At 42.6% G+C, this 21756-nt stretch overlaps 1 protein-coding gene across 2 annotated transcripts in view; it reads left to right on the top strand.

Annotated features, from left to right (window-relative positions):
* The first annotated feature begins 9025 nt into the window (after nt 1-9025).
* Nucleotides 9026-21756, top strand: part of LOC106561383 (EF-hand calcium-binding domain-containing protein 4B) — a 37268-nt gene continuing 24537 nt past the window's right edge. Inside the window, exons 1-2 of one of the 2 annotated variants that reach the window (XM_014125270.3) lie at nt 9026-9218; nt 19251-19536. In XM_014125270.3, coding sequence (XP_013980745.2) covers nt 19321-19536 — 216 coding nt within the window. In that variant the 5' untranslated portion in view covers nt 9026-9218; nt 19251-19320. Of the gene's footprint in view, nt 9219-18955; nt 19537-21756 lie in introns of those variants that run through there. The other variant, XM_014125271.3, reaches the window with a different exon arrangement.

Here is a 21756-nt window from a genome sequence, read left to right as displayed (position 1 = left end):
TAATTAGGAGCGCTTCACTGACTATTTATAGGCAACTATTGGCGTTAAAAGGGTGGGACAAGACGCTCGCTCACGTGCGCCAAATTTCGAGTTGATTGTGATTTATAAATGGAAACCGGCGTGGGACGTGCGTGCGTACTGTGTTACAAATCAGAATATTTTTGTGCGTAAGCACTTTCTGTGTTTCGTCCATACGCCATCTTTTGACGTGAATCCGCCGCACAGTTTTATAAATGAGGCCCCTGGCCTCCACAATCACCCGACCTCAACCCAATTGAGATGGTTTGGGATGAATTGGACCGCAGAGTGAAGGAAAAGGAGCTAACAAGTGCTCAGCATATGTGGGAACTCCTTCAAGACTATTGGAAAAGCATTCCAGGTGAAGCTAGTTGAGAGAATGCCAAGAGTGTGCAAAGCTGTCATCAAGGCAAAGGGTGGCTAGTTTGAAGAATCTAAAATGTAAAATATATTTTGATTTGTTTAACACTTTTTTGGTTACTACATGATTCCATGTGTGTTATTTCATAGTTTTGATGTCTTCACTATTATTCTACAATGTAGAAAATAGTACAAATAAATAAAACCCTTTAATGAGTAGGTGTGTCCAAACCTTTGACTGGTACTGTAGGTCCGGACAATCTATATACCAAATATTATTAAGACCTGATCATTTAAACATGTATTCACATGACCTGCTTCATGAAATGTGCAAAAAACAGTAACCCCATGTGTCCAAAGACTAAGTATAGTATGATACTGAAACGGCTGTAGTTCAGAAACGACAATGAATTTAATCAAATACATGTATTTGGCATATAAGGGCGTAGAATTTTTTCATTGTTGGACATAAAATATTGTAAAACACTAGGAAATCAGCTCCAAGTGATTTTGATGTAAGAAATCTATTCCCAAGTATTCCCACTCATAATAGAGAGACACGTGATCGTATACAAATGTGAGCACGGTTTGAAATGATTATGTTTTAGTTAAACATTATATCTCTTTGGGCTTGTTGGGGTCAATATGCAATCTACACATTATTTGCAATTATGTTCCGCCCCCCCCCCCCCGACCATCTGCTCAGGAACAAATTGGCCCACGGCTGAATGTAGTTGATGATCGCTGTTTTAGAAGATGTACAAAGCTCTAGCCTTAATCATCACAAGATATGAGGAACATTCACAAGCCCTAGTCAAGTCCAAAACCTGGGAGACAGTGACAGTTATGGATGCCGTGAGATGGAGCAGACAAGTTTGAAACAGCCACGTATAAAAGAGCACTTTTGGCAGGTTGATGAACATGTCACTCGCTTATTCACATACTAAAGAATGATCAAAGAACGGTCAAGTATCAAGTAAAAATGTGATCACATTGTTTATGGATGCATGCCAGTTTTACTGTAAATTAAATGACTTTGTTTGTCAGACTAAATACAGTTGCTGAGCCTGGAGATGCTGCTACTGAATGCTAAGTTTGACCAATTTAGGAATTTCTATAGATACAGCTTCATAAGCCATCTAAACCATGGAACCATTCTTTACTCTAATTTATTGGTCTTTGATTCTCTCAAAGACAAATTAATTCTCAATTAAGGCTATGAAAGACTTGGTCCAGTTAACTTTAGAGGGTAATTCTGTTTTCATGATAATGTGTTCTTCCTCATCAAAGACTAATGCAGTTTCCAGATGCTCGACACAAACCTCAGTTTTCCGAAAACAATGCCTTGAAGAAAAGATGCATAACATCTCAGTTTCTTAGTCACAAAGGCCTTCATACATTGGCCCTAAGATGCAAACCAGCTTTCAAAATATTAGGATGCGAAGTTTGGTAATAGGCTGCAAAATATTTCAAAGGCCTGCGAAATATTTCGGACGGTGAAATATTTCGGTCAGTGAAATATTTCAGCCTGTGAAGCTTGGTAAAAAGCTGAAAATATTTCAAAGGCCTGCAAAATATTTAGCTCTGCAAATATTTTGGGAAAGCATAATATTTCAGGCTGTGAATTTTTATAAAAATCGGAAAAATATTTCTAAGGCCTGTGAAATATTTCGGCCAGCGATATACTTTGGACTGCGAAGTTTGGTAAAACGCTGCAAAATATTTTAAAGGCCATGAAAAGACCTGAAAAAAAATTGTAAGGCCTCCAAACATTTTCAAAGACCTGCCAAATATTTCAAAGAACTGCTAAATATTTTGAAGGCCTGCTAAATATTTCAAAGACCATCAAAATATTTCAAAGACCTGTGAGATATTTGAAAGGCCATCAAAATATTTCAAAGGCTATCTAAATATTTCAGGCTGTAAAGTTCATTAAAATGCTGAGAAATATTTTTGCCTTCAAAGTTAGCTATCTAAATCCGTAGTTGTGATAACAAGTTAGCAACAACGTCAGCAGCGCTAACTAGTCAGCTTCATTGTTACCGACGCTAGCTTACAATGCTAGGTAGCAATATTAGCAATGTGGTTAGCAGTGCTAGCTGTCCACAGAAGAGTGTGTGGAGGGTCATGGTCATGTCCTGTGAAGTCCCACACATGTACATACACACTCACCAAAAAGTCGTAAATAAAGGCCTGCAAAATATTCCAAAACCCTGTGAAATATTTCAAAGTCATCAATATATTTCAAAGAATTGCAAAATATTCCTAAGACCTGCTAAATATTTCAAAGGCCATCAAAATATTTCAAACACGTGAAATATTTCAAAGACCTGCTACATATTTCAAAGGCCATCAAAATATTTCAAAGGCTATCAAAAGATTTCAAAGGCCTGCAGAATATTTCAAAGGCCTGCTAAATATTTCACAGGCCTGCAGAATATTTAAAAAGGATGCAAATATGTAAAAAAAACAGCAAAATATTCCATAGGCCTGAAAAATATTTGAAAGCCCATAAAAAATATTTGAAAGACCTGACAAATATTTCACAGGCCTGCAAAATATTTCAATGGACTGAAATATTTGGAAGGCCTTTGAAATGTTTTGCAAGCATTTATATATTTTGCTGTCCATTGAAATATTTTGCAACCATTTTAAATATTTTGCACGTCTATTTTGAAAGCTGGTTTGCCCCTTAGGGCCACCACACCTTTACCATACTGTTTTGTACTTCATTCTTGAAAGCACCAGTGTACATACATTTTTTTACAGGCTATGGTACATGCTCCTCTAACGCCCTTATCTGAATATTGTTGACACTACAAATGTCATACCTCTGATCTGATCTCTACAGTCACCATACAAATACCACTCTGTAAAAAATAACATTGAGAGTGACATTATAACCAACCTTTTTTTATTATGAGCAGCCTATTCTGTCATGGTCTAACTACTATACTAATGGCTTTGCATTGTTTGAGTTCCATCAAATTGATGTGTTGTTTCATTTGACACCACTTGGTGGCACCTTCATCTAAGAATCTGCATCCCATTTGAAGCATCTCTGCATGCCAAGGAGAAAGTTGACAAACAGACAAAAGCCAAGAACCTATTTTCAATAATTTTCTGGTTAATGACATTTCTCTAAATTTTGAGAAGGAGTAAGCCTAAATGTCTTAATTTTTTACGTCATACTTAGGTATTTTGATAATCAACATAGACACTAATTAATTTCTAATGCACGGTCTCAAATGCAGAGAAGAGTAAACCAGCAGGAATTATTACCGATGTCAATAAGCATTTCAAAGTTATCTATGGCTTTGAAGTGGAAAACTGTCAGGGTTGTCAGAGCTCTTTATATTCATTTTAATTCACCTTTATTTAACCAGGTAGGCTAGTTGAGAACAAGTTCTCATTTACAACTGCGACCTGGCCAAGATAAAGCATAGCAATTCGACACATACAACAACACAAGAGTTACACATGAACAAAACAAAACATACAGTCAATAATACAGTAGAGCAAAAGAAAACAAAAAGTCAATATACAGTGAGTGCAAATGAGGTAAGTTAAGGCAATAAATAGGCCATGGTGGCGAAGTAATTACAATATAGCAATTAAACACTGGAATGGTAGATGTGTAGAAGATGAATGTGCAAGTAGAGATACTGGGGTGCAAAGGAGCAAGATAAATAAATAAATTCAGTATGGGGATGAGGTAGGTAGATAGATAGGCTGTTTACAGATGGGCTATGTACAGGTGCAGTGATCTGTGAGCTGCTCTGACAGCTGGTGCTTAACGCAAGTGAGGGAGATATGAGTCTCCAGCTTCAGAGATTTTTGCAGTTCGTTCCAGTCATTGGCAGCAGAGAACTGGAAGGAAAGACGACCAAAGGAGGAATTGGCTTTGAGGGTAACCAGAGAGATATACCTGCTGGAGCGCGTGCTACGAGTGGGTGCTGCTATGGTGACCAGTGAGCTGAGATAAGGCGGGGCTTTACCTAGCAGAGACTTGTAGATAACCTGTAGCCAGTGGGTTTGGCGACGAGTATGAAGCGAGGGCCAACCAACGAGAGCGTACAGGTCGCAATGGTGGGTAGTGTATGGGGCTTTGGTGACAAAACGGATGGCACTGTGATAGACTGCATCCAGTTTGTTGAGTAGAGTGTTGGAGGCTATTATATAGATGACATCACCGAAGTTGAGGATCGGTAGGATGGTCAGTTTTACGAGGGTATGTTTGGCAGCGTGAGTGAAGGACGCTTTGTTGCGATATAGGAAGCCAATTCTAGATTTAATTTTGGATTGGAGCTGCTTAATGTGAGTCTGGAAGGAGAGTTTACAGTCTAACCAGACACCCAGGTATTTGTAGTTGTCCACGTATTCTAAGTCAGAGCCGTCCAGAGTAGTGATGCTGGACGGGCGAGCAGGTGCGGGCAGTGATCGATTGAATAGCATGCATTTAGTTTTACTTGCGTTTAAGAGCAGTTGGAGGCCACGGAAGGAGAGTTGTATGGCATTGAAGCTCGTCTGGAGGTTAGTTAACACAGTGTCCAAAGAGGGGCCAGAAGTATACAGAATGGTGTCGTCTGCGTAGAGGTGGATCAGAGAATCACCAGCAGCGAGAGCAACATCATTGATGTATACAGAAAAGAGAGTCGGCCCGAGAATTGAACCCTGTGGCACACCCATAGAGACTGCCAGAGGTCCGGACAACAGGCCCTCCGATTTGACACATTGAACTCTATCAGAGAAGTAGTTGGTAAACCAGGCGAGGCAATCATTTGAGAAACCAAGGCTGTCGAGTCTGCCAATAAGAATGTGGTGATTGACAGAGTCGAAAGCCTTGGCCAGGTCGATGAATACGGCTGCACAGTAATGTCTCTTATCAATGGCGGTTATGATGTCGTTTAGGATCTTGAGCGTGGCTGAGGTGCACCCATGACCAGCTCTGAAACCAGATTTCATAGCGGAGAAGGTAGGGTGGGATTCGAAATGGTCGGTAATCTGTTTGTTAACTTGGCTTTCGAAGACCTTAGAAAGACAGGGTAGGATAGATATAGGTCTGTAGCAGTTTGGGTCTAGAGTGTCTCCCCCTTTGAAGAGGGGAATGACCGCGGCAGCTTTCCAATCTTTGGGAATCTCAGACGATATGAAAGAGAGGTTGAACAGGCTAGTAATAGGGGTTGCAACAATTTTGGCAGATAATTTTAGAAAGAGAGGGTTCAGATTGTCTAGCCCGGCTGATTTCGATGGGTCCAGATTTTGCAGCTCTTTCAGAACATCAGCTATCTGGATTTGGGTGAAGGAATAATGGTGGGGGCTTTGGCGGGTTGCTGTGGAGGGTGCCGGGCAGTTGACTGGGGTAGGGGTAGCCAGGTGGAAAGCATGGCCAGCCGTAGAGAAATGCTTATTGAAATTCTCAATTATAGTGGATTTATCGGTGGTAACAGTGTTTCCTAGCCTCAGAGCAGTGGGCAGCTGGGAGGAGGTGCTCTTATTCTTCATGGACTTTACAGTGTCCCAGAACTTTTTTGAGTTAGTACTACAGGATGCAAATTTCTGTTTGAAAAAGCTAGCCTTGGCTTTTCTAACTGCCTGTGTATATTTATTCCTAACTTCCCTGAAAAGTTGCATATCACGGGGGCTATTTGATGCTAATGCTGAACGCCACAGGATGTTTTTGTGCTGGTCAAGGGCAGACAGGTCTGGAGTGAACCAATGACTATATCTATTCCTAGTTCTAATTTTTTTAAGTAGCGCATGCATATTTAAGATGGTGAGGAAGGCACTTTTAAAGAATAGCCAGGCATCATCTACTGACGGGATGATGTCAATGTCATTCCAGATACTTGGGTGTCTGGAATGATACCTGGGTGTCTGGTTAGACTGTAAACTCTCCTTCCAGACTCACATTAAGCAGCTCCAATCCAAAATTAAATCTAGAATTGGCTTCCTATATCGCAACAAAGCGTCCTTCACTCACGCTGCCAAACATACCCTCGTAAAACTGACCATCCTACCGATCCTCAACTTCGGTGATGTCATCTATATAATAGCCTCCAACACTCTACTCAACAAACTGGATGCAGTCTATCACAGTGCCATCCGTTTTGTCACCAAAGCCCCCCCGGCCAGGTCGATTAGAAAGGCCTGCTCGCAGAAGTGTTTTAGGGAGCGTTTGACAGTGATGAGGTGTGGTTGTTTGGTCGCAGACCCATTACGGATGCAGGCAATGAGGCAGTGATCGCTGAGATCTTGATTGAAAACAGCAGAGGTGTATTTGGAGGGCGAGTTAGTTAGGATGACACCTATGAGGGTGCCCGTGTTTACGGATTTGTGGTTGTACCTGGTAGGTTCATTGATAATTTGTGTGAGATTGAGGGCATCAAGCTTAGATTGTAGGATGGCCGGGGTGTTAAGCATGTCCCAGTTTAGGCCACCTAGTAGCACGAGCTCAGAAGATAGATGGGGGGCAATCAATTCACATATGGTATCGAGGGCACAGCTGGGGGCAGAGGGAGGTCTATAGCAAGCGGCAACAGTGAGAGACTTGTTTCTGGAAAGGTGAATTTTTAGAAGTAGAAGCTCGAATTGTTTGGGTACAGACTTGGATAGTAATACAGAACTCTGTAGGCTATCTTTGCAGTAGATTGCAACACCGCCCCCTTTGGCAGTTCTATCTTGGCGGAAAATGTTATAGTTAGCGATGGAGAGTTCAGGGTTTTTGGTGGTTTTCCTAAGCCAGGATTCAGACACGGATAAGACATTCGGGTTGGCAGAGTGTGCTAAAGTAGTGAGTAAAACAAACATAGGGAGTAGGCTTCTAATGTTAACATGCATGAAACCAAGGCTTTTACGGTTACAGAAGTCAACAAATGAGAGCAACTGGGGAGTGGGAGTGGAGCTAGGCACTGCAGGACCTGGATTAACCTCCACATCACCAGAGGAACAGAGGAGAAGTAGGATAAGGGTACGGCTAAAGGCTATACGAACTGGCCGTCTAGCACGTTCGGAACACAGAGAGTAAAAGGAGCAGGTTTCTGGGCACGATAGCATAGATTCAAGGCATAGTGTACAGACAAAGGTAAGGTAGGATGTGAGTACATTGGAGGTAAACCTAGGCATTGAGTAATGATGAGAGAGATATAGTCTCTAGAGACGTTTAAACCAGGTGATGTCATCGCATATGTAGGAGGTGGAACAACATGGTTGGTTAAGGCATATTGAGCAGGGCTAGAGGCTCTACAGTGAAATAAGACAGTAATCACTAACCAGGACAGTAATGGATGAGGCATATTGATATTAGAGAGAGGCATGCGTAGCCAAGTGAACATATGGGTCCAGTGAGTGGTTGGGCTGACTGGGGACACGGCGATTCAGACAGTTTGCAGGCCGATGCTAACAAGCTAACAGTTAGTAGGCCGGGGCTAAACAAGCTAGCAGTTAGCAGACCGGGGCTGGCAAGCTAGCAGTTAGCAGACCGGGTTAGCTAGCAAGCAGTTGGCAGACTGAGGCTAGCAAGTTAGCCTTTGGGGGACGTCGCGATGGGGGTAAGTCTGTTTTTGCCTCTTCGTGCGGTGACATCGATAAACCAGTCGTGGAATTAGTAGGGTTCCAAGTAGCTCTAGGTAGCTAGTAGGCCGCGGTCAGCAGAATGGGCCTTCAGCGGACGTAGCGCCTGAGGCGCCTGTTGGAATCCTCGGGCAGATTATGTCAGTATTCCAGTCATAGAGGATCAGTGGGGTTCCGTGCCCCTTATCAGCAGTAGAAGGATATTGTAGCCCATGTAACAGTGTAGGTTCCGTCCCTCTCTTCGCCCCAACCTGGGCTCGAACCAGGGACCCTTGCACACATTAACAACTGACACCCACGAAGCATCGTTACCCATCGCACCACAAAAGCCGCGGCCCTTGCAACGCAAGCGGAAACCCTACTTCAAGTCTCAGAGCGAGTGACGTCACTGATTGAAATACTATTAGTGCGCACCACCGTTAACTAACTAGCCATTTCACATCGGTTACACTCACCCCCCTTTTGACCTCCTCCTTTTCCGCAGCAACCAATGATCCGGGTCAACAGCATCAATGTAGCAGTATAGGTTCCGTCCCTCTCTTCGCCCCAACCTGGGCTCGAACCAGGGACCCTTGCACACATCAACAACTGACACCCACGAAGCATCGTTACCCATCGCGCCACAAAAGCCGCGGCCCTTGCAACGCAGCGGAACAACCACTTCAGATCTCAGAGCGAGTGACGTCACTGATTGAAACGCTATTAGCGTGCACCACCGCTAACTAACTAGCCATTTCACATCGGTTACACCCAGGAGTGGGCTTCGGTGGTAGCACAGGAGCCCTGGCCGGGCTAGCTTCAGGCTGTGAATGGGATTCAGCTGCAAATGTCATGCATAAGAATCAGAGGTAATGGTCCAATTTAGATATACAGTGTAAAAGCCAGGCCTAATTATGATGTAAAAAGATCTAGCTAGGCTAATTACAAATATCAATTTATTTTTTATTCTCTGGATAGTGGAGTGAATTAATTATTTGTCTCAACCACATTTGGCACACTGCATTATGTCTTGAGAAAGTCCAGCTATGGCATGGGGAATTTCCGACCTGTTCCCCCAGGTTGTCCCACGTAACTTCTGCGCGGAAAGGTTACTATAGCTACAGACGATGCGCGAGTCTTGTCAGCTTTCTTGAAAGTTCCTCCCCCGCAGGCAGTTCAGTGAAATTCCTCCACTGTTACATTGTAAACAGAGGAAATACAGCTTTATCAAATTGTGACAAAGATAGACTTTTGAAGTCGTCTACGACTATCTTTACTGCCTTCACATGGTAACGTATTACTTTACTTTATCTTACTTTTTTAGGCTACTCAATCTAGTTGGACTGTACAACTGTCTATAGTGGCGGGTAAGTTAACGTTAACTTGAGAAGGATTTTACGGATCATTACCCTGACTTGATATTAACTTTATGTCGGCAACTCTTTCATTGAGGCGGTGCCAGCGGTTTTACCTTACACATATAAATATGTTTTTCTTAGGGAGGAAGAACATTTTCTATTTTTGTAACGAAAGTCAGTTACGTCGCCTATAAGTATGACGTGATCAGGAAGTGTCGGTTACATTTTGTTTCAGGTGTTGTGAACTGAATGTTTCACATGCCTTGGCTTGATGATCTGTTAAAATAAGTAGTGTAAACCATTGAAGATTAAGGTATCTGTCTGTCTCATAGTGTTAGGCATTGTGTTGATTGATTTTCTACATTAATGGTCAATGAGTCATTGACCCATTTGAGATTGAGGGGAAAAAACAATTGAATCAATTTTAGAATAATGCTGTAACGTAACAATGTAGAAAAAGTGAAGGGGTCTGAATACTTCCCGAATGCACACACTCTCTTACACACACACACACACCTCTAGAGTACATGCAGTATAAGCAAATCTAATGGAAGTCAATGGAGACTGGATAGTGAGTAATTTTACAGTGTTTTCTGTCTTTCTCAGATCTTAAACATTTTCAAATCTTAATAGCTGTCTGGACAAATATATATAAAACAATGTACAAAAAAAAAAGGGTCTACTCACACACACTCTTGGTGTATGAATTGGCATGGTAGGAGGCAGAATAATGCTCTGTTTGTTATCACATTTAGTATACAGTTGGAGTCGGAAGTTTACATACACTTAGGTTGGAGTCATTAAAACTAGTTTTTCAACCACTCCACAAATTTCTTGTTAACAAACTATAATTTTGGCAAGTCGGTTAGGACATCTACTTTATGCATGACAAGTATTTTTTCCAACAATTGTTTACAGACAGATTATTTCACTTATAATTCACTGTATCACAATTCCAGTGGGTCAGAGGTTTACATACATTAAGTTGACTGTGCATTTAAACAGTTTGGAAAATTCCAGAAAATTATGTTGTGGCTTTAAAAGCTTCTGATCGGCTAATTGACATCATTTGAGTCAATTGGAGGTGTACCTGTGAATGTATTTCAAGGCCTACCTTTAAACTCAGTGCCTCTTTGCTTGACATCATGGGAAAATCAAAAGAAATCACCAAGACCACAGAAAAAAAATTGTAGACCTCCACAAGTCTTGTTCATCCTTGGAAGCAATTTCCATCAACAATAGTACGCAAGTATAAACACCATGGGACCACGCAGCCGTCATACCACTCAGGAAGGAGACGCGTTCTGTCTCCTAGAGATGAACGTACTTTGGTGCGAAAAGTGCAAATCAATCCCAGAACAACAGCATAGGACTATGTGAAGATGCTGGAGGAAACAGTAAAACGAGTCCTATATCGACATAACCTGAAAGGCCACTCAGCAAGGAAGAAGCCATTGCCCCAAAACCGCCATAAAAAAAAACAGACTACAGTTTGCAACTGCACATGGGAACAAAGATCGTACTTTTTGGAGAAATGTCCTCTGGTCTGATGAACCGAAAATAGAACTGTTTGGCCATAATGACCATCGTTATGTTTGGAGGAAAAGGGGGAGGCTTGCAAGCCTTGGAACACCATCCCAAACGTGAAGCATGGGGGTGGCAGCATCATGTTGTGGGGTGCTTTGCTGCAGGAGGGACTGGTACACTTCACAAAATAGATGGCAGGCATCATGAGGAAGGAAAATTATGTGGATATATTGAAGCAACATCTCAAGACATCAATCAGGAAGTTAAAGCTTGGTCGCAAATGGGTCTTCCAAATGGACAATGACCCCAAGCATACTTCCAAAGTTTCCAAAGACTCGGTTACACCAGCTCTGTCAGGAGGAATGGGCCAAACTTCTCTCAACTTATTGTGGGAAGCTTGTGGAAGGCTACCCGAAAAGTTTGACCCAAGTTAAACAATTTAATGGTAATGCTACCAAATACTAATTGAGTGCATGTAAACTTCTGACTCACTGGGAATGTGATGAAAGGAATAAAAGCTGAAATAAATAGTTCTCTCTACTATTTTTCTGACATGTCACATTCTTAAAATAAAGTGGTGAACCTAACTGACCTAAGACAGGGAATGTTTACTCGGGTTTAAATTAGTTTAAATGTATTTGGCTAAGGTTTATGTTAACTTCCGACTTCAACTGTACATTTATCCTGTTTCCACAATCCAGTAACCCTACGTGACTTTTTGTCTCTAGTACAGGCTGGTTGGCTCTGTAGCTGTTTTGTTGTACTTGAAAGATACGTCAGCTAACTGTATGCAAAGTAGTACAGCAGGTTATTTTCCGAAGTTGACAGTTGAAACAAGCCAATGAAATGTAGCCTCTGTTTGAAATGCAATTGTTATGGAAACTGCACCAGGCCTAGGCTACGCTGTTCTACTTCTCTCATTAGCTGACATTGTAGGTCATAGAGTCATAGTTAAGACGTACAGGTTTCTGTTTGCATTCAACAGTGGGTGTACCATCTGTCCAGTCATTGCATTATAAATAGCCTATGTCTTTGAGTTGGCGATGTGTCATCATGCTGTGTGTATTTTTATAAGCCTATTACATAAGTTGTCATCACAGTCTTCAACTTCAAAGTGTCAAATATTGTCTTTGAGACTGGTCCGATCCCTGGCTCGAGATACATCCATGATAATGAGATTATCAGTCAAGCTCTCAAACTGACTAGGCCAATTCATGATAGCCTATAGGCCTGTGTTTTTCAGACCTTGTCTCGGGGACCCACAGACATTTCACAATTTTGTTGTAGCCCTGAACTAGCTTACCTGATACACCTAGTCAACGGCTTGATGATTAGTTGACAAGTTGAAACAGGTGTGCTAGCGGTGCAATAGTTCATATTCAAGGAAAGGCTGGGCATCCCCGAGGAGACGTTTGAAAACCCCTGGCCTAGGCGAGAGGGTAGTTGTGTTGTGTCAACTGAAAAGTGGTAGGATTACTGGTCCTTTGTAAAATAAAACAGTGCAACTTTAGCACTTTAGAGTGAAATGCACAATCAAGTGTTTCAAATTGGATCATCAGTAGTGTTGAGGATATCTTCCTGGTTAGCTTTCAGGGTTTGGCCGACAGGGTGTTTGTTCCCTTACTTTGGAGTGAGCTATTTTTTTGCCAACAAAATAACCATCCAAAAATTCTAATGCGGAGCATCAGAGATTGGTTGGAGCATGAGGAAGAATAGGGAGTGTGTGTGTGTGTGTGTGTCTCTCTCTGACTGCATGCATGTGTGGTGGTGCTCTGTCTGTTCTCTGCCTGCCCTGCAGTGACTCAGTCTGCAGCCTACGGGCTAGGGGGACAGCTCCTTGAATGCAGTCTTCCATACCAGTGCACACAGGAGCCCATGTAGGCCTAACCACTAACCACTGTGTGGCTTTACCAGTCAATATTTCCAAGAATCCCTTCCAGACAGTCCAAAGAACTCCTCCAACTCTGGCTCAACTTGTCGCCCATCATCAAACCCATCACTCATACTTGCTGTAGTCTTGATGTGTACCGTACCAAGCGAACAGCACTACTGTAGTCTTTTGTGGATGCACAACACACAGTGGGCCTTGTTGGATTGAGTTTTCAACAATGTCCTATGTTATTGCATTGCATGATACTGTTCTGTAAGAATTTAGTAGCATTTGAGGCTTTTGCCTCTGTGGACTGGATGCTTCATTCAGAATAATAAGTATCTTTCCTGTTAGCCTCTTTACCCTGAGAAACCAGTTAGAATTGGCCAAGCCTAGTGCCAACCTAACTGTGATAGAGAGAACATGATACTTCCCACTGAAAGGGAAAGGAACTAAGCTCATACATCTGCCTTCTGCTCCGGTGAATGTACTGAATGGCTTTCTATAATTAATATATCTTTACACGCATATCTCTGTGCTCCTCTTTGTCCCTTTGTTGATGTTTTCAAATAGTATTCAAGTAGGCTAACTTTCTCCTTGTGAGCTTTGAGCTTTGCATCTGTCCTTCTAGACTTGTTGAACTGTGTGTTTTTTACATTGTTAGTAGGACTGGGAAATTCCATGGACCTCATGATACGAGATTATCACACTACTTAGGTGCCGATACGTTATTTATTGTGATTAGGGTTGCAAAGGGTCGGAAACCTTCCGGTATACTTCCATCATTTTCCTAGAAATGTTCCATGGGAATTTTTTGTTGTTGTTGCTTAAATTCATAAAAAAAGTTAGTTATAACATTATACCTTTTTTTGTGGGATACACATAAGGCAATTCTAGTTCTCGTGGCATATTTTGGTTAAACTATCCCCAATTCAATGGAATTGCAACCCTCTGCATGCACAGTGCATTCTTCCATCACATGTACAGCTGAATCTCAAGATCTTGCACAGTAATGGGATGCTCTTGAGCCCACACTAGTACACTGTCTGAGCCAAGAACTATATGCTTTCTGGTAAGTTTTGATTACAATACTGGATGGGGTGAATATATTTTATATGACATACATGATTCTTTTGTTAACTAGTAAATAAACTCAGCAAAAAAGATATGTCCCTTTTTCAGGACCCTGTCTTTCAAAGATAATTTGTAAAAATCTAAATACTTCACAGATCTTCATTGTAAAGGGTTTAAACACTGTTTCCAATGCTTGTTCAATGAACCATGAACAATTAATGAACATGCACCCGTGGAACGGTCGTTAAGACACTAACAGCTTACAGATGGTAGGCAAATAAGGTCACAGTTATGAAAACTTACAACACTAAAGAGGCCTTTCTACTGACTCTGAAAAACACCAAAAGAAAGATGCCCAGAGGGCCTGCTCATCTGCGTGAACGTGCTTTAGGCATGCTACAAGAAGGCATGAGGACTGCAGATGTGGCCAGGGCAATAAATTGCAATGTCCGTACTGTGAGAGGCCTAAGACAGCACTACAGGGCGACAGGACGGACAGCTGATCGTCCTCGCATTGGCAGATCACGTGTAACAACACCTGCACAGGATAGGTACATCCGAACATCACACCTGCGGGACAGGTACAGGATGACAACAACAACTGCCCGAGTTACACCAGGAACGCACAATCCCTCCATCAGTGCTCAGACTGTCTGCAATAGGCTGAGAGAGGCTGGACTGAGGGCTTGTAGGCCTGTTGTAAGGCAGGTCCTCACCAGACATCACTGGCAACAACGTCGCCTATGGGCACAAACCCACCATCTCTGGACCAGACAGGACTGGCAAAAAGTGCTCTTTTCTGACAAGTCGTAGTTTTGTCTCACCAGGGGTGATGGTCGGATTCGCGTTTATCGTCGAAGGAATGAGCGTTACACCAAGGCCTGTACTCTGGAGCGGGATCGATTTCGAGGTGGAGGGTCCGTCATGGTCTGGGCGGTGTGTCACAGCATCATCGGACTGAGCTTGTTGTCATTGCAGGCAATCTCAACGCTGTGCGTTACAGGGAAGACATCCTCCTCCCTCATGTGGCACCCTTGCAGGTGCCTTGGTGGAAGAGTGGGGCAACATCTCACAGCAAGAACTGGCAAAGATGATGCAGTCCATGAGGAGGAGGTGCACTGCAGTACTTAAATGCAGCTGTTGGCCACACCAGATACTGACTGTTATTTTTGATTTTGATTCCCCCCTTGTTCAGGGACACATTATTCAATTTCTGTGGAACTTGTTCAGTTTGTGTCTCAGTTGTTGAATCACGTTATGTTCATACACATATTTACACATTTTATTTTTTTTACCTTTATTTAACTAAGCAAGTCGGTTAAGAACAAATTCTTATTTACAATGACAGCCTAGGAACAGTGGGTTAACTGCCTTGTTCAGGGGCAGAATGACAGATTTTTACCTTGTCAGTTAGGTATTCGATCTAGCAACCTTTCGGTTACTGACCCAACGCTCAAACCACTTGGCTACCTGCCACCCCGTTAAGTTTGCTGAAAATAAACGCAGTTGACAGTGAGTGGACGTTTCTTTTTTTGCTGAGTTTAGTAGCCAACAGCAAAGTATTTTTAAATCAGTTATAACTTGTTAACAATTTCTGCTAGTTAGTTTTTGCTACCGTGTAGGTTTAGCTTGCTAACTGAGGAGTGTTAATTCACCTGTTTCTATACATGTTTCATTTTATCTTACAAAGGAGTTGTTTAATCTAACTGCTTAACTATTTATTATTTAGCCTTCCCTGTGGCTCAGTTGGTAGAGCATGGTGTTTGCAACGCCAGGGTTGTGGGTTCGATTCCCACGGGGGGCCAGCACAGAAAAAAAAAAATGTATGAAATGTATGAAATTGTATGCATTCACTACTGTAAGTCGCTCTGGATAAGAGCGTCTGCTAAATGACTAAAATGTAAATGTAAATTTATCTGTACATGGAATTGTATTTGATTTTAAAAATGTAATCTTTCCAGGAAAATCTGATGTGTGGAGACATTTCACTGCAGCTAATGTTGAACGAAAAGCTGTGTACATTTGCAAATACTGTGCCAAATTATATGTGAAGAATGCAACAAAGATGCAGAATCATCAGGCCAAGTGCATAAAGTTCCCTCAGCGCTCACAGCAAGCAACCTCTGACAAAAGTCCCTCTACTTCTATTCGAGGTGAAAATGATGAATCAGACACCTTATCGATAGCAACAGCTCATGGCCCTCCTGGAATCAGATAAATGCTGATGAATGTCTTGCTCGAGCTGTGTATGCAACTGGTTCACCTCTGATGCTCACAGGCAATGTGTATTGGAAGAGATTTCTGAATGTTCTTCGCCCAACATACACCCCTCCAACCAGACATGCTTTATCTACTCATTTGCTAGATGCAGAGTTCAACAGAGTTCAAGTAAAGGTCAAGCAAATCATAGATAAAGCAGACTGTATTGCAATCATCTCTGATGGGTGGTCGAATGCTCGTGGCCAAGGAATAATTAACTATATCATCTCCACCCCTCAACGGGTATTCTGCAAGAGCACAGACACAAGGGATAACAGACACACCGGTCTATACATTTCAGATGAGCTGAAGGAAGTCATCAATGACCTTGGACCACAGAAGGTATTTGCACTGGTGACAGACAATGCTGCAAACATGAAGTCAGCTTGGTCTAAAGTGGAGGAGTCCTACCCTCAAATCAAATCAAATTTATTTATATAGCCCTTCGTACATCAGCTGATATCTCAAAGTGCTGTACAGAAACCCAGCCTAAAACCCCAAACAGCAAGCAATGCATGTGAAAGAAGCACGGTGGCTAGGAAAAACTCGCTAGGAAAAACTCCCTAGAAAGGCCAAAAACCTAGGAAGAAACCTAGAGAGGAACCAGGCTATGAGGGGTGGCCAGTCCTCTTCTGTCTGTGCAGGGTGGATATTATAACAGAACATGGTCAAGATGTTAAGATGTTCATTAAATGACCAGCATGGTCAAATAATAATAATCATAGTAGTTGTTGAGGGTGCAACAAGCACGTCCGGTGAACAGGTCAGGGTTCCATAGCCGCAGGCAGAACAGTTGAAACTGGAGCAGCAGCACGGCCAGGTGGACTGGGGACAGCAAGGAGTCATCATGCCAGGTAGTCCTGAGGCATGGTCCTAGGGCTCAGGTCCTCCGAGAGAAAGACAGAGAGAATTAGAGAGAGCATATTTAAATTCACACAGGACACCGGATAAGACAAGAGAAATACTCCAGATGTAACAGACTGACCCTAGCCCCCCGACACATAAACTACTGCAGCATAAATACTGGAGGCTGAGACAGGAGGGATCAGAAGACACTGTGGCCCCATCCGATGATACCCCCGGACAGGGCCAAACAGGCACCCATTGGCTGTGCTGCTCATGCATTGAATCTGCTCCTCAAGGACATCATGGCACTGAAAACAATGGATACACTCTACAAGAGAGCCAAAGAAATAGTTAAGTATCTGAAGGGTCATCAAGTTATAGCAGCAATCTACCTCACCAAGCAAAGTGAGAAGAATAAGAGCACCACATTGAAGCTGCCCATCAACACCCATTGGGGTGGTGTTGTCATCATGTTTGACAGTCTCCTGGAGGGGAGGAGTCTCTCCAAGAAATGGCCATTTCACAGTCTGCCGATATGGACTGCCCCATCAAGAGGATCCTCCTGGATGATGTATTTGAGAGAGAGTGGTAAGCAGCTTGAAACTCCTGAAACCTATAGCAGTAGCCATTGTACGGCTTGAGGGAGACAATGCCATCCTGTCTGATGTTCAGACTCTGCTTGCAGATGTAAGAGAAGAAATCCGTACTGCCCTGCCCACTTCACTGTTGCTCCAAGCAGAGGAAATTGCAGTTCTGAAATACATAAAAAAGCGTGAAGACTTCTGGCTGAAGCCCATACACGCCGCAGCGTACATGATGGACCCCAAGTATACTGGCAAGAGCATCCTGTCTGGTGCAGAGATCAACAAGGCCTATGGTGTTATCACTACGGTGTCTCGCCACCTTGGCCTGGATGAGGGCAAGGTTCTTGGCAGTCTGGCGAAGTACACTTCCAAGCAAGGGCTTTGGGATGGAGATGCAAAATGGCAGTCGTGCCAACATATCTCATCAGCTAACCTAGTGGAAGGGATTTGTGGATCTGAGGCTCTCCCCTGTTGCCTCCATCATCCTCCAAATCCCACCAACATCAGCCACCGCAGAGCGCAACTGGTCCTTGTTTGGGAACACACACACACCAAAGCACGCAACAGGCTGACCAATACAAGGGTTGAAACATTGGTGGCCATCTGGGCAAATTTGAGGCTTTTTGAGCCTGACAACAAGCCATCCTCAACAAGGTTGGAAAGTGACAGTGAAGAATAGGCCTCAGAGTCTGATGTTCAAGAGGTGGACATTGAGGAGGTCCAGGGAGAAGACATGGAAGCCTGAGAGGAACACAACCAAAGCTTTAGTTTCTAGACTTTTTACAGATGTATGTTGAAAACGTTTTTGGGAGATGCAATTGATCGTTGGGGATCATTCAATATTCCCTTTCTTTTGTTGTTCAGTGAAGTAATCCCATGTGAAGAGTCAACTCATTTAATTAAAGTTCAATTCGTAACTAAATGTTTTTTTTAATTTCTATTGGAAGGATTTAATAATTTGCAATTATGTCTACTTATGATAAGGTAAAAGGTTTATGTTTCTGTCTCCATATGATATGATAAATATAACAATGCAAAAAACATTACATTTAAATGGTATTAATTTGCATATATTTCCGTTAATTCCCATATATTTCCACGGAAAGTTTCCACCTCTGAATAGTCCCCAAAATGTGCAACCCTAATTGCGATTATCACGATTCTATATGTATTGTGATTCGATACTGTGATTTTATTCCAATTCGATGTTCCAAACATATTGCTCAACATATGTCTGCAGCAGAGGGACAGAGAGCCATGAGAAAATTTGTTTTGATCAGTCATGGATATAAAAGTGTTGAAAACAATTGGCTCCCTTTTTAAAAAGAAGATGAAGAACAAGCTAGGAAGGAAAAATACTGGAGTTTCGGTGCCGGTACAGCCAACTAGAGAAAAAATTATATTGTGATTTTGTCGAAATGATACGATATATCGTCAAAAATAATATCCGATATGTAACTGTATCGATTTTTTTTGCCCTCATCACTAATTGTTAGGCTACATGTCATTATATTCTAATGAGATCTAGGTTATGTTATCTAGAGAAAATGAACAACATAAAAATGCTATGTATAGAAAGACAATAGTCTGACATGCTCCTTCATTCAGAGAGGGTTATTTAAAGGGATCTATTTTACCTCTGCTTCCTTCTTGTCTATCTCTCTCAGACTAGGCTTCATCTACTAATTAAAGAGGCGGTTGCTAAGAGATAACAAGCAGTGACATCGCTGCTGAGAGCCTCTGATGTGCTGCAGCCTGAACCTGCATCTCTACTCTGGGTCTCTTCTCTCAACCCCCATCTAGACCTGAGTGCACCTGACCCATGTGAAGGAGTAGGGGGAGAGAGAGAGAAAGCGGAGCCATACCACACGCCATGGCAGCTTTCACCAGTACCCCGAAAGTGAGTTCCGGGAGTGCTCCACGCCACGGGTTCAGGGAGGAGAGCCCAGCGGAGTGTGACTGGAAGGACTGTGACACTGGAGGCAGCGAGAGGTCTAGAGGACACTGCACCATGCTGGAGAAGACCCATGACTTCTTCCAGACCTGTGACATTGAGGACAAGGGCTTCATCACCCGCCGGGACATGCAGGTAAGATCACCTATATGGGATCACCGAGTCTGACAGAATCATCTCATGGGAAGTTATTGAAATGTTTAGGCTACACCAGACATGCATTATGTATGTTCCAATCCCTACTGTGTAGTTACCTAGTCATGTGTCGATGTTACTGTTATGTCAAGAGTACCAAATATTTCAAAGCTCCAACTTTTGATACTGATTTTTACAATGCAATAAGTTATGACCGTTTTGTTTTGAACTGTGATTCATGCTGAATGTTGTTTTGCCGCTCTGAAGGTTCAAAATAATTCTGAGTTGTAGTCGGTTGGTTGGAGTTGTGATGGATATCTGTAGATGTATTCTAGCCTACACACCTGGTCCCGTATCTCACTATTGTTATCATTCAGGCTTTTGTAAGGGCATCTGAATGACTGCTGTTAACAATAGAATACACAAAACAATGAGGAAATTATAGCAATCTAACAACTGCAACAAATCCTCCATAGATGTTTATGTTAGATTTGGAGACGAATATATGGTAATTTCATTAGGCTGCACATGGAGGACAGAGACTGTGTGTGCTCCTTAGAATTAGCTAGAACACTTCTATATCTCTGTGGTGTGCTCATTAGAGATGTTTCTGAGGACATAGTCTCTATCATTCTAATTCAGGAGAGTATGTGAAAAGAGTGCCAGGAACCCACAACACCTACGAGCAGCAAAGAGCCAAGCGGATCCACGCTTTGTCATACATCTCCTTCAGCTGCGTTATTGTGCAGATCCAGAAGCCTTTCACATTCATCCATGGCAGTATTATTTTGATGGAGCACTTGTGAGCCGACACCGTGACAAGGGTCTCTCAATAGAATGGATGGGTTCCTTTGATCATTGCTTACGGGAATATATAGAAAATTACCTTATACCCATACGTTTTCAGAGCCTTTGCTATGAGACTCGAAATTGAGCTCAGGTGCATCCTGTTTCCATTGATCATGTTTCTACAACTTGGAATTCAGTTGATTGGACATGATTTGGAAAGGCAAACACCTGTCTATATAATGTCCCACAGTTGACAGTGCCTGTCAGAGCAAAAACAAAGCCATGAGGTCAAAGGAATTGTCTGTAGAGCTCCGAGACAGGATTGTGTCGAGGCACAGATCTGGGGAGGGTACCAAAACATTTCCGATTGTGTTTTTTTGTTTGTTTATTTGCGTTTTTTTGTTACTTATTTTGTACATAATGTTGCCGCTACCGTCTCTTATGACCGAAAATAACTTCTGGACATCAGGACTGCGATTACTCACCACAGACTAGCAGAATCCTTTTTTCCTTTAATGAGTCTGACAAGCCCGACGCGAATGATATACTGCTTTCTTGGGAACAGGCCCAGATCCCTGTGTTTGCGTGAAGAGGAGGTGGAGAAAAAGGGGCCAAAGGGCGGGCTGCCTAATGAGAATTCGTAGGCGATCCAATAAACCCCCACTTCCTTCCATTCTGCTAGTACACGTGCGATCTTTGGAGAAGAAAATAGATGACCTACGCGGAAGATTAAACTACCAACGGGACATTCAAAACTGTAATATCTTATGCTTCACGGAGTCGTGGCTCAATGACGACACTATCAACATACAGCTGGCTGGTTATACGCTGTACCGGCAGGATAGAACAGCGGCGTCTGGTAAGACAAGGGGCGGCGGGCTATGTATTTTTCTATATAACAGCTGGTGCACGATATCTAAGGAAGTCTCGAGCTATTGCTCACCTGAGGTAGAGTATATCATGATAAGCTGTAGACCACACTATCTACTTAGTTTTCATCTGTATTTGTCATAGCTGTTTTACATACCACCACAGTCAGAGGCTGGCACTAAGACAGCATTGAATGAGCTGTATTCCACCCATAAGCAAACAAGAAAACACTCACCCAGAGGCGGCACTCTTAGTAGCCAGGGACTTTAATGCAGGGAAACTCAAATCTGTTTTACCAAATTTCTATCACCATGTTAAATGTGCAACCAGGACCACCTTTACTCCACACACAGAGACGCATACAAAGCGCTCCCTCGCCCTCCATTTGGCAAATCTGACCGTAATTCTATCCTCCTGATTCCTGCTTACAAGCAAAAATTAAAGCAGGAAGCACCAGTGGCTAAATCAATAAAAAAGTGGTCAGATGAAGCAGATGCTAAGCTACAAGACTGTTTTGCTAGCACAGACTGGAATATGTTCTGGGATTCCTCTGATGGCATT

This window comes from Salmo salar, chromosome 10 (assembly GCF_965601325.2).
Source record: "Salmo salar chromosome 10, fSalSal1, whole genome shotgun sequence".
Lineage (NCBI taxonomy): Eukaryota > Metazoa > Chordata > Actinopteri > Salmoniformes > Salmonidae > Salmo > Salmo salar.
The sequence above is the reverse complement of the archived record's forward strand: the minus strand, read 5'-3'. Positions and strand labels throughout refer to the sequence as shown.